This window comes from Fragaria vesca, linkage group LG3 (assembly GCF_000184155.1).
Source record: "Fragaria vesca subsp. vesca linkage group LG3, FraVesHawaii_1.0, whole genome shotgun sequence".
In the NCBI taxonomy this organism is placed as follows: domain Eukaryota; kingdom Viridiplantae; phylum Streptophyta; class Magnoliopsida; order Rosales; family Rosaceae; genus Fragaria; species Fragaria vesca.
Window position 1 is genome coordinate 221,622 of NC_020493.1, and position 15,452 is coordinate 237,073.

Genomic DNA, 15,452 nt, shown 5'->3' on the forward strand with positions numbered 1-15,452 from the left:
TTTTGCGGATACTCGAGTAGGTGTATTGGAAAGAATTGTGAATACTGCTTATAGTTTGGTATTGAGTTATATGGAATTTAACACATGATCATGTGCTTGGCATTTTTTTTTTTTTGGAGAGAATCATGTGCTTGGCCTTGCTAATTTCTGATAAATGAGAAAAAACAATGGGGCCACACTAAGTGACGGTTTTTAGAAAAACAATAAAAGAAAAATCTCAAAAGAAAAAAAGAACTGAAATTTACACTCCTAATTTTATAATCCATGCCATGATGCCACACTCTCTCACTTTTCTTTTTTGGTGATTTAAATTTTATCTTTGGTTACATGTGTCTTGTCTTTTTGTGAAAACTATACCAAAAAAGAAAATATGGAAGTACCACTGTACCACACTGTATAGGGTTTTCCTTCTCTTAAATTGCTTCACAATATAGAGACAACTCCTATTTCAGTATGTACATTCCTTTTACAACTCAATGTAATAAGAAAAATAATATAAATTTGTAATGAACTTTATTTTGCGGATACTCTCAAAAGAAAAACGGTAAAGGCAAAGGATGGGCGAAACATAGACGAATTGGGCTTTTAGTGGGTTAGGCGGAGCTCAATGCTGGCTAGGCGGATCTGGGACAAGTGAGCCCATACGGGTTGGAGGATCCCAATTTTAATAGCTGATAAAAATCTATAGAAAATTTCACTTAAGTCACTTTTTGGACATTTTTTTCTACACAAGTCCACCTTCATCTTTTTACCCATATAAGTCTATTTTCTGGTCCTGGCCCGTTACCTACCTTCTATGTTTTACCTAAAATACCCTTACCCTACTTTCAAAATTAATTCAGCTTGTGTGATCTCTGTTCTCTCTCACAAAAGCTGTGTAATTCAGACCACGCGTCCTAACCGCGCACCCAACACCCAGTCACCCATAGCCTAAAAGTCTAAAACACTATCTCCTTCTCTTTCTTCCTTTGTTCGCCTCACACACACACACAGCTCAGTCGCAATGGCGGCAGAATCCATAGCAATGCTACCCTACACCATCTCCTCCTCCATCCCCTTAGACCACCACAGGCTCCTGCCACGTGTCCTCTCCGTCTCCTCCTCCCACTCCGCCGCTCACTCCAGAAACTGCTCCTCGTCGTCCGCGACGGCGCAATCCTCACCGCTTTTATCGCTCCGGAAGTGCTTGCCGCCGCTAAAAGCGCTTGTGACGGCCGATACTGCTCGAACCGCCAATACGACGCCGCTTGGTGTTGACGATAGAGTCGGAGTGTTGTTGCTTAACCTCGGCGAACCGGAGACTCTCGACGACGTCTAGCCTTTCTTGTTTAACCTCTTCGCAGATCCGGTAAATTCCTCAAGCTCAGTTCACTAATTTCAGAAACTTCTAGATTCACTGTAGCAATTACTGTATTGGCATAGTAAAATTTACTGAATTCGGCCTCGGCACGTCGATGAGCTAGAGGATTTTGGTGTGTTTTGTGTTTCTGTTGAGGATTTTGGTGACTTTCAATGAGCTAGAGGTTGCTGCCATGGCATGAGCTGATCTGATGGCTGCCGGACGACTTGTAATCTGGCTTCATGTGGTGGTAGTAGTTTTTGTAGATGGTAGTAGTAGCTTTTGTGGCTGGTAGTAGTATTTTTTGTGTTAGTCGGAAACCTCACAGTAGTAACTTTTGTAGGCGGTGGTAGTAGCTTTTGTGGCTGGTGGTAGTAGTTTTTGTGTTTTGTCGGAAACCTCACAGTAGTAGCTTTTGTAGGCGATGGTAGTAGATTTTGTAGCTGGTGATAGTAGCTTTTGTGGCTGGTGGTAATAGTTTTTATGTTTCGTTAGAAACCTCACAGTAGTAGCTTTTGTAGGCGGTAGTAGTAGTTTTTGTAGGCAGTGCTAGTAGCTTTTGTGGTTGGTGGTAGTAGCTTTTGTGGTTGGTGATAGTAGTTTTTGTGTTCGTCGGAAACCTCACGGTAGTAGCTTTTGTAAGTAGTGATAGTAGCTTTTGTAGCTTGTGGTAGTAGCTTTTGTGGTTGGTGGTAGTAGCTTTTGTGTTTATTAGAAACCTTACAGTAGTAGCTTTTGTAGGCGGTGGTAGTAGCTTTTGTAGCTGGTGGTAGTAGCTTTTGTAGTTGGTAGTAGTAATTTTTGTCATCGTCAGAAACCTCACCGGAGGTCGGCCGGAAACCTCACCGGAGATCAGCCGGAAACCTCGCGCGGAGGTCGGCCGGAGACTTTTCCAAGATGAGAGTGGTTGTTGACTTTTTATACTAGTGACATTCTTGTAAATATAAAGGAAAGAATCTAATGTTTTTTATTGGATGACAGTCTGTAATTTTGTTCAACTTTTATATCTAATATAAAACCCTATTTAGGTTTAGGTGGACTTATGTGAATAAAAATGTTTAGGTGGATTTATATGAAATAAAATGTCTGAAAGTGGACTTCTATGTAATTGGCCCAAAAATCTAAGAGACCCTCTCAACCATCTCTTCTCATTTGAAGGGATTTTGAGACTTTTTCGTCGGGGTTAGAAATGGAGGGTCATCAACTGCTGGGTTCGCTGAGATTTTACTACTTGCTTATCAGATTCTGCTATCTGGTATAATACCCAGGACTCTGTTTTGCTTCTGAAGGGGTTTCTAATTTGAAATTGAATTCAGTCATTTAATTTTGTTCTCTTTTTACTTCTTCATGTCGCATTTTGATTTATCTTGTTCTTTTGTAAGCAGGCAAATGAAACAATCTATCTGATACAATCATCGTACTACTACATGGGCAATTTGAGGTAGTTTTGGATGACCCCTTTACTTACTAGTATTAAGCTCATCAGTCCGGCAGGGTTTAATATCTGTTTAATTTTATCATTAACAACATACACGACTTTTATACTTTTCTATTTCCTATAGGACAAAACCAGTTGGTTATTTTCTCTGTCTTGTGACTCTGTGCTGATCTTTGTCCTTTTTATTTTTCTGTTTGTGATGGGTGGGGAATGGGGCCTATAGAGAACATTTCTACTTATCTAGGATGGAATGGATTGAGAAAGTCAGAATGTGAATAAAATGGATAGGGGGAGAGGTTCTTATTGCAAATCTTTATGCAAAAAAAAATTATTGAAAATAGTTTTCTTTATTGTATTTTCCTTAGGACTTTCCTTTCTCTTGCACCAATTTATTATCTGAATTACACATGTATAAACGGATCAATGTTACTTCCAACTCTTTAATTTCTGCACGATGTTGATATAAATGAGGAGGTTGATATTATAACTTCAGAGTAGATGGGCTACATGCTTCTGTATGAGGTAGCTTTTTTTTAAAGTTTTGAATATGATATTCCTAAAGTGTTGGTTATTGGATTGTATGATTACTGCTCTTTTATAATTCTACCTCTGGGATACATACATGGGTATACTTGGGTTTGCAATTATTTTTTTGACATGCTTACTTTTCATCACAGACTATGCTCGGAAGTGTCATTACAGCCAGAGATCACTGGCTAAAACCCGGAGGTCTTATACTTCCTTCGAATGCAACAGTAGTTTTCTTTATCTCTTTAGTCTTTCAATTGTTTTGACCTGTACATTTATAGTTATGAGATCTATTACACAGTCGCTTCTTTAATGTACTGAATTGACAATCCTGTCAATGTTATGTGTCGTTAACTATTGTATTATCAACTTAAGTATCCAGCTTTGTCATGTCGTTAACTTTTGACATTTTTTTAGAGCATTAGACGCTAAACGAATTTGGTTCTGTCATGCTGATTTTGTTGTTGAATGTATGCGGTTGTACATAGCACCTATCACACATGCTGATAGATACAGTGAAAGCATTGATTTCTGGCACAATGTTTATGGAATTGATAGTGAGTACACACCTTACTTGCTTACATGTTAATTAGTTGTAGATAATTTATGGAATTCCATGGATTCTTTTTTTTGGGTCTGTAAAGACGATGCTTCTTTCCAATTTGTAAAGGGTCTTGTAAGTTAATATACTTTCTTCTTGCATCCTTGTACTGTATGTGAAAGCAGATCTATTGATTATTATTGTCCATCAAATATATATATCTTTCCCCATAGATACTGAATGACATTGCTATATCAATAGTTTAAATCCTATATTCAGATTCTAGCTGCATCTTTTGCATTGTGGATGGGACATAACAGTTGGTAGTGACACCTATCCCCATAGGCTTATAGTTGATTTAAAAGTTAACTAGGCAGCACAACACAAGATCTAGGTTAAGAAGCAGGCTAGTCACATTTATTTACTGCTACTACTTTCTATTTTTCTAATACTACATGTATGCTCGGACAGATGATGCTTAAAATTTTGCCTATTGATGCTGATGCTCAAATGTTGAATGAAACTTCTTGGTGTCTGTTACTGCTACTTCTCTAATACTACATGTATGCTGTCCTTGATGTTTAGCATTTTCTTCTGCTCTTTTTGTTGCAGTGTCTGCCATGTTGCCATTGGCAAAGCAATGGGTGTTTGAAGAGCCATGTGTTGTTCTTTCAATCTCAGTCGGGCCGCTTCGCTCTGACTGTCTTGCCTCCGATATCGAAGGATCGTGGCTCCTTTTGGATCAGTTGCTGTGCTGCCGCAGATGTGTAGAAGAAAAGCATAGCATGAAGAGGTTTGACCCTTACGGACTCCAAGCTATGCATCTCAGGGCTGCCTCGATTGCTGTACGGAGAACGAAAATTTGCTTTCTTATTAAATGAAGTTCACAGGAGAAAAGCATAACATGAACAGATGCTTACAAATGGCCGTAGACCTCTGCTTCTGAAGGTGCTTCCTCCCTTTCAAATGTGATGATCGCCTGGCGATCTCTGTGTGTTTCAAGCCAGAACCTGTGAGGGTAAGCCCAAAAGACCTTTCCTTGAATGTGAAACTGGATTTCTCTGGAAGTTCCATGGAAGATCCTTTCGACAGCTGCCTCTCCGGAAGTTTCAGAAAATGTCACCAATGCCTTTCGGCGCCAAGTCTGGATCTGCTCAATGGACTCCAGCCCGCGCAATCTGCATTGTAATGAACAGATTATTTACCATCTAACTTAACCTTTTTAATTACTGTACCAGAAACAGGATTCATTTTTTCAAGTGAGACCAACTGTGGATTCTACTAATTAATCTAATTAGTAATTACCGAGAACATGATTCTACTTGGTTACCAAGAACAGTGATACAATCCACTAATCAATTCCCAAAACGTCGTCTTTTCTATCTACCTCCAAAATCGGAAAACGCCGAATCACGTTAAACGAAAGTACCCATTTCAATTCCCCAATCAAAGAGGCTTTCTTTGATCGGTTTTTCTGGGAAAATTGAAGAAGGTAAAACCAGAAATCTTGAACTAAACCAGAAATTGATCATGAAAAACCAGAAAAAGCAAGTTGCTATTTACTAACCTCTCCCGGAAAAAAGAGTCCAGTTCTTCGCCGGTGATCGGAGCTGCCGCTGCCACAAATCTTATGTACACTGTACGATAGGGAACTGGATCATTCGGATGAGGAATCCAAGGCGTAGGACCACGGCCATACACACCCGGAGCCGGTGGTTCAAGAACCCAAGTCGGCGGCGGCGGCGGCGGTCCAAGAACCCAAGCCGGAGGCGGTGGTCCAAGAACCTGCGGCACATAATGATCGAGAATCAGAACCGGCGGCCGGTAATCAAAGAATGCCGGAATCGTCACCCAGAGACTTGAAAGAGGAACGACATAGAGTGCTGGGTGGTTCACGGGCTGAAGCATTAAGCTTGCGGCCAAGGGCGGGAGCGTGAATGAATCTCCGACGGCGGAAGGGGCAACGTTGATGACATGAACGGCGACCATCGGCCCGTAATGAGGGAACCATTGGAGCGGGTGGGTTCTTGGAAAGAAGATGCAGGGTTGACCGTAGTCCACCGTGATGGGGTGGTGGTAGTTGACAATGGGGGCGCCGAAGAGAGTGGCTGGGTGATGTTCGAGTGTCCTAACAAGGTAGTGATGTTGCAGAACCTCCATGATCTCTGGTTTTCTTGATCTCTCTGGTTTCTCTGGTTTTCCCGATTCTGTTTTAGAGGCGGGAAATGAAAAAGTGAGCCGACTCAGCTGAGTTTGTTTGATTGTTATAGCGGGCTGGGTTTATTTTAGCATTGGGCTTGGGCTTTTCGACTAGTGGGGCTAGCTTCTAGGAGGGATGGGCCTAGATTTGTGTGGTATTTTAAGCCTAACAATCTACTACATTGTCGGTTTTGCTACGGTTCTTTCTCTAGCATCACATCGTCAACTAATCGCTTATGGGTTTCCTTGGTTTAATTATGTACTGATTACATGTTAGGCTGTCTTCGTATTATGCTATTTTGGTTTTAGACCAATTAGATCTTTTTACGGTGGTTCAAGTTTGTCGTATCCTCTATTAAGTGAACTATTTTAATATAACTTTTATTATCTTAATAGGTTCACATACCTCTTTAAGAAAAATGTTACGTTATGAGACCATTTTTGGTGTCTCACTAGTTTTTTGTGATATTGTTATCTTATTAATGAAAAATAATTATATCTCAAAAGCTGGAAATTCTTGTATGCACGACATGTATTTATACGACGCAATCTTAACCGTTCATAACAATTCATATGTTTGACCACCATGTTTTTATATTATTTCTTCTAATCATGATCATTTATGTATGTATGTATGTGAAGATACACGTTGTGTACTGATGCAAACCTAATTTAGTTGGTTATTGGATACATCAAAAACTCCTTTTCATGTTGGATTCTATTTCCTTTCTATAAATAAGGAAAAAGGCAAATAGGATCATAACCACCAAACGCCATGGACGTCGTGAGTTCAATACGCCCTCCTTTACCTGACCTTGTTATCCACCAAATTCTCCAAATCCTTCCTACTAAAGCTGATGTTCGCATGAGCTTCCTTTCCAAGCAATGGGATGGAGTTTGGTGCTCGACCCCGGTATTGGATTTCGACGAGGGAGATGATCCCGGTAAGTATGACAACGACCACATCGATCTTAACAAGATTCTCGAACATAGAAAGTTCATCAACGTTGTGGAAAAGTGGCTGGAATTCTGTGAGCAAGAGCAGCAAAAACAAGTCTTTTTGAATAAATTCAGACTTCGCATGATGAGGTACGTACCCGGAGATTATGGCTCAATAGACAAATGCCTGAGTTATGTATTCGAGAGAAACGTCAAGGAGCTAGATATCAGTCTTAGAATCAGTCGATTATTCTGGGGATTTTCTTGGCAGATCCAGTTTGGATTCGACTACTGCATATCGAGGACGACCCTTGCAAATGCAAAAACCCTAACTGTTTTGAAGCTGGAGTATGTGAGGATAAAAAATCATCGATTGACCAAAAAAAAGAGAAGAAAAACTCCAAGACTTCTGCCCAATTTGAAAACTATGTACTTGAAAAACGTGCACTTTGATGAACTTGCTCCCTTCTATTTGATCCTGGAGTGTCCTTCCATTCAAGATTTGTCATTAACTTCATGCCATTGTGAAAACTCGGAGTTTGATGTTTCAAGTTCAAGTCTCAAATCATTGGAAATTGAGCACTGCGATTCTCGGATTATTTACGTTGATGAAGCTAAGAATCTTGAATCGTTTACGGTTTCATCAAACTCTTCGCTTCTGGAGAAAATTACCTTGATTGAGTGCTCCAACTTGAAATACATCAACGTCCATGCTGAGCACTTGAAGCGCCTTACCGTAAGTGGCCATGATTGTTTGAAGGGCACAATCAATACTCCAAATCTAGTTACTTTCGGTTTCGAAGGGTTTTCGAAGTCCAAGATTCTTGTGAAAGCTCCAAATTTAAAAGTTACTCGAGTCTTTCTTTCGGAACTTAGGGATAGAGACGTACTGGGGTTTAACGGGTCATTCAGACATTTTTCAACACTCAGAGATTTTCTTGAGAATATTGGTTTTTCAAAAAGGATTGTCCTTTATGTTCGTAATTATAAGGTATACGTTCCTTGCTATCCCAAATTTATAATAATATTTACATTGAAGCTTTTCTATATCATGTCTTATCCAACTTTTTTAGTTTTGAATTTTACAGGCTCTCCTCTTTCCTGAAGATTTTAGGAAGAACTTCTCTTCACCATTGTATGGTGTCAAGCACCTCGTTGTTGTGATGCCGAATTCTCAAAAGGAGGTGAGCGATATTCCTGAGTTCCGCCACGCATTGGGTTGGATGGCACCTTCAACAAATCAGTTGTCTCTTGGAGAAGAGAATCACCAACAATTCCTTGCTCATTGTTCCTTGGTAGGGCTGTAAGTAGGCTTCAACAAATCGGTTGTCCTCTGAAGAACAGAATTTCCTAGAGTACATTACTCATAGTTCGTTGGTAGGGCTGTAAGTAGGCTCGAGCCGCTCGTGTTCGCTATGTAGATTCAATACATCATTCATCGTTAGTAGTAAACTTGAATACTTGTAATATTTCTCGTATGACAATTTGAATTAGCAAGCCATTCCACCACAACCAAATCCTTCAACTCTCTGCATGCTTATTACATTAATGAGAAAAGCAAAAAAAAAGTTGGTGTCTTTCTAGACTGGTGTCACCCTTTGGACAATCATCTTCCACTTTCAACTATCACATTCTGAATTCATCCCAAAAACCTAATTGCTTTTCTAAGTTATGTTCCAATTGTTGGATCATCATCATTCTTTGCCCTTGTGGACAGTGACACTGCAGAGTAACGGAAATATGGGCAGGTCATCCAGAGTCTTACTATGCACATTCTTAACTTGATCAACCTGACAATCTTGAAGTGTTTCTATATTAGCAGGTTTGGTGTTGGCTCCATTTGCGTATATGTAGCCTTTGGCGTCTTCATTGGTCGCGACGATCTCGACGATGAGGAGGAGGAAGACGAAGATTTGACCTTTTTCCTCTTTGGTTTCTTGGGAACATTTGCAAGGTCATTAGGAGGAAGGTCTATCAAATTGGTTGATGGCTGGCGCATGGAATGCTCAAAATCTGTCGAAAAAGATTGACAAAACAACAACCAAAAGAGAGTGAAAACTATTATTGAAGTGATCTCAGCTCCAAGTGCCATAATCTACAATAAATTGTCCACACCAAAACAAGATTTGACACTATAACCACACCAAATATTACTCCAGGAGCATATGATAGGACCAGATAGGTACTCACAGATGTGTGAACCTCACCATCCTAATGTAGCATCATGTTACAACCTTTAAGATAACTAAACAATGCCATAAACCAATTGAACCATAAGAATTTAATACGTTAGCTGCATTAGTCCTAACTTAAGACCCACTGATACAATGATCCCACCAATGAAACTAAACTATGCCATAAATCAATTGAACCATATGAGTTGAATAAATCAGGACCACCATTACCAAGAACTAGCCAGAGTTTTGTAAAGGTCCACGAGCTACCATATTCCTCTAGGCAGGAAAGTGCTGTCTCGTGACAGAAGAGCCAAGCCCTCCAGTTGAGGCAAAGAATCTTGAGAACTTTTCCATACCTTATTAGCATCTATTACCAGTAAACTAATACAGACACTAATTCCATTTCCCCTAAAACTATTTAGCCCGTGAAAAAAAAAAAGACCCTACTTATACTTGTCTGAATAGATTAGTCATACTGCACAAGCGCACATGATACAAGCCATACTATATTGGAACATATTGACAACACCTTCAAATTATTCATACGACACTAAGGCCCCAACCATCAGTTTCTGCATTATTTTGCCTAACCTTACAAACTAGTTATACATGCATCAATGGAAGAAACATCGGAAACTCGATAATGAAGATGAGCATACCTTGAGAGGCCCAAGGGGAAGCAGCCATGCTGCTGGAGGAGTCCCTTCGATCACCGGTGTTATTGCGACCCAGTGTTGAGAAATCGGGTGGATTTTTGAACTCATTCATCTGCAACAACGAACGAAACAATTAAGAAGTGAAAGAACATCATTTGGTTGGTACCCTATGTGTAATCAAGAATGAAAATGAAGAAAGATCAGTAATTTGTTAAGGTAAAGGCCACGTACCCAACTAGGTGCACTATCAGATGGACCATCCCACCCAATGTGAGCTACATGTTTCACATCTGTTGGAAACCCAATTTCCATTTCACGCTCCTTCACAACTACAACAACAACAATTTTCCTATATATTTAGCCCCAGATCACCATGAAAACCAAGCTAACGCATTATACAAGGTAATCAAACACATAAATTAGAGTCACAGATACATAAGAGAGAAATAAAGTTACCAAATATTTGAGAGATATATTTGAAAATCTTGGCCATGGTGGAAACCAGAAGCCAAAATTGCTCAAAAGCAACAGCTCCTTGAAGAACGAATGAAGCAAACACCAGAAATAAAGATTGGGGAGAGGTGACGATGATGATGATGTACCTTTTTTACCTGCAAAAAGTAAATGTACTTAATTTTTGCTTAAAATGATTTTGAATTGAGAAAAAAAGGGTAAGAGCAGTATCAAATAAGGTTCATTGCATGTGATGATTGTGATTTAGGAACTTTCTAATCCCTGTGAATGAGGATTGGTATCGTATATATATGGAATATAGAACAGATATGATTCATTCTGGAAAAACACAAAAATGATTCCAATAATTTTGTAAAATTAGACAGTTCTATTGCATTGATTACGTGAAATAGAGATATGAAATTAATTAAGTTACCTTAATAAGAGGTTGATTAGGATGGTACAAGGAGGAAGATTGATTAGTGAAGAAGCAACTTCTCCTTCACATCCCACCAAGGTAGCCTGTTACCTCCAAACCCCATCTTTATCTTCAACTACTCTTGAACCTCTCAAGGAAGCTAGAAAAACTAGCTCTAACTAAAACCCAATAACCCAAAACCAATGGAAGTGAGAGAACAAAAAACCCAGAAAGAATAAGTGTAATGGGATTTTTGTGAAAATTGGAGGGACAGGAACCAGTAGTTTGATACAGAAAGAAACAGAGCTAAGGAGAAGAGGGTCTAACAGAAAAAAGAAGAGGGGGTGGGATTGGATAACAAATAATGGAAACCTCAAAAACAGATTAAGGGTGTGAAAGAATAGAGTGGAACAGAAATTGGGTGGTGCTGGTTTGGCTTTTTGGTTTGGTTTTGTTTTGTTTTCGGGAGGCTCCCTCCCCTCTGAAAAATGCAAGAGGCTTCCAAAAATGCAACAGATACTTAAATTGCGGGTGAAAATCCGAGACAGAGAGAGGAGAGAAGCTGGTGTTTGTTTGGTGCAGTCTATCTGACTAGACCAACTTTCAAAGCAGTTTGGACCTTTGTGTTTAGTCTAAATAGATTGGTTACCCCTTTGTTAAGTTTGGTTTTTAGCATTAAACTAAGTTTGGTTTTTGATACGAATTAAACTAAGTTTGGTGCAGTCATTGCTTATACCAGTTAAATTTTACTTAACATTTTATCATATGAAGCTGAAGACGCACACTATTAATTGAATTAGTGTATACGATTTCTATTTGACCCTAAATTGCAGAAGGACATTTGTAGCCAAGGATCTCGACCTTGTTTCGGCCGAGTCCATTTTGAGCAAACAATTTTTGAGATATTCGAACCAAGTATTTGATATGAGATAAGAACGATCCAAATATTGATGAATTTTAGAATCTATGTTTATCAAAGGGAAGTGAAATCCACACACCCACTTTCTTTTTTTAGTAACTTAAATTTTGTCCTTAATGACTTAAATTTTGTCTTCATATGATAATGATTACTAAAAATAAAAATTAGATGTGTAGATTACAATTTGAGATGTGTGAATTTCACATCCTTATCAAATTGATTCACATTTATTCTAATCAACCTCAACTTTAGTATCAAGATAATGCATAAACCAAACAAATAGTTAAGAAAATAAGTTGTCAAAGACACATTCCAAAATGAGCCTTTTCCTTCCTCTGACCTCAGAAAATTAATCTAATTATTTCCTTCAATAGCTAAATATTGTTGGATACAATTGTTTAACCACATCATAAACTTCTCATCCAGCTGGTTATGAGCTCTCATCTTGATTTCTATGCACTAACCCTTGCAGAAGAATTTTTATAACAATTCCTTTTCCTTTTTTTAATCTCTTTTGTTAGAGAAACATTTTGTGTTCATGTACTATTCTATTCTCACCAAACTTTGTGAGCGTATCAAATTGCAATCATGCTGTCCTTTATTAGAAATACCTTGATATATGGCTTAGCTGTTCATAGATAACATGTTAAGCTATTGTGATTGTTGAGAGCACGTTTATCTTCGTTGTTTAATCCTTCAAATTATAAAAACGCAATCTTAATCTACTTCATATGGGAATGTGGTGTTGCTCACCTAGAGACAATTTTGGGTCGAATTTTCCTATTTCTTAGCAATTGAGATCTCCACATACTTTGTATATTTAGAATCCGGAAGATAATCAAATTGTATGGTGATCGATTAACACTTAATTTTGATGAGTTGACAACTCACTGAAAATGAATTAAAGTCAATTCTAATTTGTTGACACTTCCTTTCATTAGAAATGAGATTTAGTCTCGTTTTCTAGCTATCATTGTATCAGTAGTGTTCACATGGTCACCTAGTGACTAAGGAAATCATGGTTAATCACCGTTGGATGTAAATCTAATGGTGGGAAGTATTATTTTAAAATTAAGTTGTTTTGTTTTTCACTCTTGGATTTACATCCAACGGTGATTGATCATGATTTCCTTGGTCACTAGGTGACTATGTGAACACCATTGATTATTATAGAATATAACAACTTATCAGCATTATGCATGTTACTCAAGTTAGATTGGTGATGGATTGTTCAAATTTTTTTTTTCTTTTAATCTAAGGCAATGATTCATTCAATATCAAAAAAACTACTTCAAAAAGTATATAGTGAAAATAGATAGAAACAACTTATTTATTTCTCATAAAAAAAAAAAACTTATTTATTGAAACAAAGCACAAAATACTGAAAAAGAGATAGAATGTGCCACAAGTCCACAACTGATCACAGTCCTTCGGTAAAAGAAACCCCAGTGGACTTCAACCATGACCCACCTTGTATAAGCCCAGCAACGGTGAAACTTTGGGCCTCTGATGCGGTTTTAATAACATGGTACCCGGCCCAAGTCACCCTCTTGCTGGTACCAGCCCCGGGTCCACTATTTGCATATTCACCATAGTATAGTGTTTTCAGAGCAAAGTCTCCACTCCATATAGACCACCCAGTCGGATCAATGTGGTCACCAATGGTGGACTGCATCACAACAGTCCTAGAGTATTCCTTCCAGGGACGGCCCAAGTATGACCGGACCGTCCCTTTTACCGGCTCTAAGTCGGAACTTGCGATTACTTGGCATTTTTGAATGGAAGTCCCGGTGTTTTGGTTAGGGTCCGTCCGACCTTGTGCCGTGACCATGTTGTTTTGTCCACTCGCCGGCTTCCGTGCCACTATCTTACAATTTTGAAGTACTACGGCCGCATTTCCAAATATGAAGTCTACGGTACCTGAAAAAGGGTAGAAAAATGAGTTAGGAACTCCAGGAGACGCATACCTTTCAAGGTAACCAAAAAATATAGTTGACAAGATAACCTGTTATGTAGCAGTCTCGGTAGAACTGCCTATTGGAGTGGGCATAGAGAGTGTCTTGGTAAGCGTCGATCCGACACCGGTTTATCACGGATTGATCGGCTCCGACACGAAGTGCAACAGCTTGGTGCTTGTCCGGGCCAGCAGTGTTTTGGAACCAAATGTCTTGTGCAATAAATCCATCACCAACAGCAGCTGCATTGGAGGACAAATATTGATGATAGCAGATACTAACTTGGTATGTGCCAAGTAAAACTTGAGTGTCCCTAGTGTTGGACTAAATGTTCTATACTCGACATACCATCCAAAAAAGTTTAAGTATTGAGCTTCTAAGTTCTTACCTAGAGTGGCAGAATTGAAAGTGGTTGATCCATCAACAACATTGAGGCTACCAGTGATGATTGTTTTATCCATGCCATCTCCAACAATCATCAAGTTCTTCTTGTTCTTCACAACCTCAACATTTTCCTTGTATGTTCCCTTTTTCACATAAATGACATACCTGGTTGTGCTCTTATCTGGTGCTGCTGCCACGGCTTCTTTCACAGTCTTGTATTTCCCACTCCCATCGTTTGCCACCACAACATTGGCCTCAACTCCCTTCTGAAAATCCCTCGACATTAGCCTCCGGTCCCTCCTTTTGACCCATGTTGGGAAATCTCCGATTTCCAGTGGCTGATCACCGATCACTTTCTCTTTTGATGGAGAAATTTCAACCAACTTGGCTAGGAAGGCTTTTGACTTGGATATCAAGCCATTGAGCCTAGGCTCCATTATAGTCCGGGCTGATAGTCCTTTTAGTCCATCCAAGCATGTGACATGGTTAGTGAGTACGCTGCTAAGCCATGTATGAACATCTTCCATGGTATTTTGCACCTTCAAGTTCTTGAGAGCCACTCTAGAGTCAAGAATCCTGTCCATGGTGACTTCCATGAGCTCCACACAATCGACAAGAGCCGCTCGATCTTTAGGGTCATTGATCTTAGCATAAGCATCTTTCGCCGTCTCAAGGGCTTGTTGCAAGTGTGGTGTGGATTCCTCTAGGAGCCCTTGTAGTAGATCAACATCAGCAATCATGACTCCTGGAGGAGAATTAGAGGAGCTGGTTTTGATCATAACTTGGATGGAAAGAAGTGTAACCGAGCCTATAATAGCAGCTAAGGAGAGAATCAGATAGAGAGATTTGCAGCGAGAAGTAGCTTTGGGAGCATCAAGCAGAGACTGTTGGATTGCCATTGTTGCTTGTAGGTAAATGATTAAGCTCCCCCTTGCTTATTTCTCTTGTCCTATAGCCCTTAAATAGAGTAATACGCATGCAACAACTTGTACCAGAAGAAAATTAAACTAAGCAGAGATGATAATGTATTTAAAAGTGAAAGTGTGTGTCATTATGAAAGAGGTTAAGGTCTAAATCGGCTGCGTTTGAAGCGATTCTTTGAAGATATTTGCCTTTTTATCACCGGTTGTATACAATTATGCGTAAAATGTTCATTGTTTCCAGATAAGGCTTAGGAAAGCAAGTCTTTGGGTTTTTTGACATTATGAAGCTACCTTTCACTTTGAGATTTAGTGCATTTTGTATCTGAATCAAAAGCTTCTTTCTGTAATCGCAATCATGGTGTCTAGAAAAAGAGAAAGCACTGTTCAATATTGGTAGAAAATCATGTGGAAAATCTAGTGCTGGTTATAAGCTAGTGACATCCTTTGTTATTTTACACCAGTGGAGTCTCCATTCACGTTTCCTGAAGCTCCAGAAATGATAATTTCCGACCCTTTACACTACAATTTCAATCTCTTGTATGATTACTTTAGGAAAAGAGAAAGTTATGAGTTGTTTAAAAAT

The 15,452-nt window shown here is 39.1% G+C and overlaps 3 protein-coding genes across 3 annotated transcripts; 1 reads left to right on the forward strand and 2 right to left on the reverse strand.

The window, feature by feature from the left end:
* Positions 1-6,820: 6,820 nt before the first annotated feature.
* Positions 6,821-8,291, forward strand: LOC101292102 (putative FBD-associated F-box protein At5g22720-like). Its single transcript, XM_004295204.1, has 2 exons — positions 6,821-7,975; positions 8,073-8,291. The coding sequence occupies exons 1-2, from the start codon at positions 6,821-6,823 to the stop codon at positions 8,289-8,291; spliced, it is 1,374 nt and encodes a 457-aa protein (XP_004295252.1).
* A 205-nt stretch (positions 8,292-8,496) lies between these two features.
* On the reverse strand, positions 8,497-11,176 carry LOC101310964. The gene is made up of 5 exons (XM_004293217.1): positions 10,707-11,176; positions 10,274-10,428; positions 10,049-10,146; positions 9,821-9,929; positions 8,497-8,997 (listed from the first exon to the last, which is right to left on the reverse strand). Exons 2-5 carry the CDS (start codon positions 10,308-10,310, stop codon positions 8,795-8,797), a joined length of 447 nt encoding a protein of 148 aa, XP_004293265.1. The 5' UTR covers positions 10,311-10,428; positions 10,707-11,176; the 3' UTR covers positions 8,497-8,794.
* Positions 11,177-12,911: 1,735 nt separating this feature from the next.
* On the reverse strand, positions 12,912-14,870 carry LOC101311252 (pectinesterase/pectinesterase inhibitor-like). The gene is made up of 3 exons (XM_004293218.1): positions 13,951-14,870; positions 13,613-13,804; positions 12,912-13,527 (listed from the first exon to the last, which is right to left on the reverse strand). The coding sequence occupies exons 1-3, from the start codon at positions 14,843-14,845 to the stop codon at positions 13,028-13,030; spliced, it is 1,587 nt and encodes a 528-aa protein (XP_004293266.1). The 5' UTR covers positions 14,846-14,870; the 3' UTR covers positions 12,912-13,027.
* Between the last annotated feature and the right edge of the window lie 582 nt (positions 14,871-15,452).

What these genes read in the sequence shown, in the direction of transcription:
- LOC101292102 (XM_004295204.1), top strand. Translation starts at nt 6,821, where the DNA reads ATGGACGTCGTGAGTTCAATACGCCCTCCTTTACCTGACCTTGTTATC. An exon ending in TTTATGTTCGTAATTATAAG is followed by an intron (nt 7,976 to 8,072) that starts GTATACGTTCCT and finishes TGAATTTTACAG; the next exon opens with GCTCTCCTCTTTCCTGAAGA.
- LOC101310964 (XM_004293217.1), bottom strand. Translation starts at nt 10,310, where the DNA reads ATGGCCAAGATTTTCAAATATATCTCTCAAATATTTG. An exon ending in ATATATCTCTCAAATATTTG is followed by an intron (nt 10,147 to 10,273) that starts GTAACTTTATTT and finishes TTGTTGTTGTAG; the next exon opens with TTGTGAAGGAGCGTGAAATG. An exon ending in TTCCCCTTGGGCCTCTCAAG is followed by an intron (nt 8,998 to 9,820) that starts GTATGCTCATCT and finishes CTTTTTCGACAG; the next exon opens with ATTTTGAGCATTCCATGCGC.
- LOC101311252 (XM_004293218.1), bottom strand. Translation starts at nt 14,845, where the DNA reads ATGGCAATCCAACAGTCTCTGCTTGATGCTCCCAAAGCTACTTCTCGC. An exon ending in TTTCAATTCTGCCACTCTAG is followed by an intron (nt 13,805 to 13,950) that starts GTAAGAACTTAG and finishes CCTCCAATGCAG; the next exon opens with CTGCTGTTGGTGATGGATTT. An exon ending in CCGAGACTGCTACATAACAG is followed by an intron (nt 13,528 to 13,612) that starts GTTATCTTGTCA and finishes ACCCTTTTTCAG; the next exon opens with GTACCGTAGACTTCATATTT.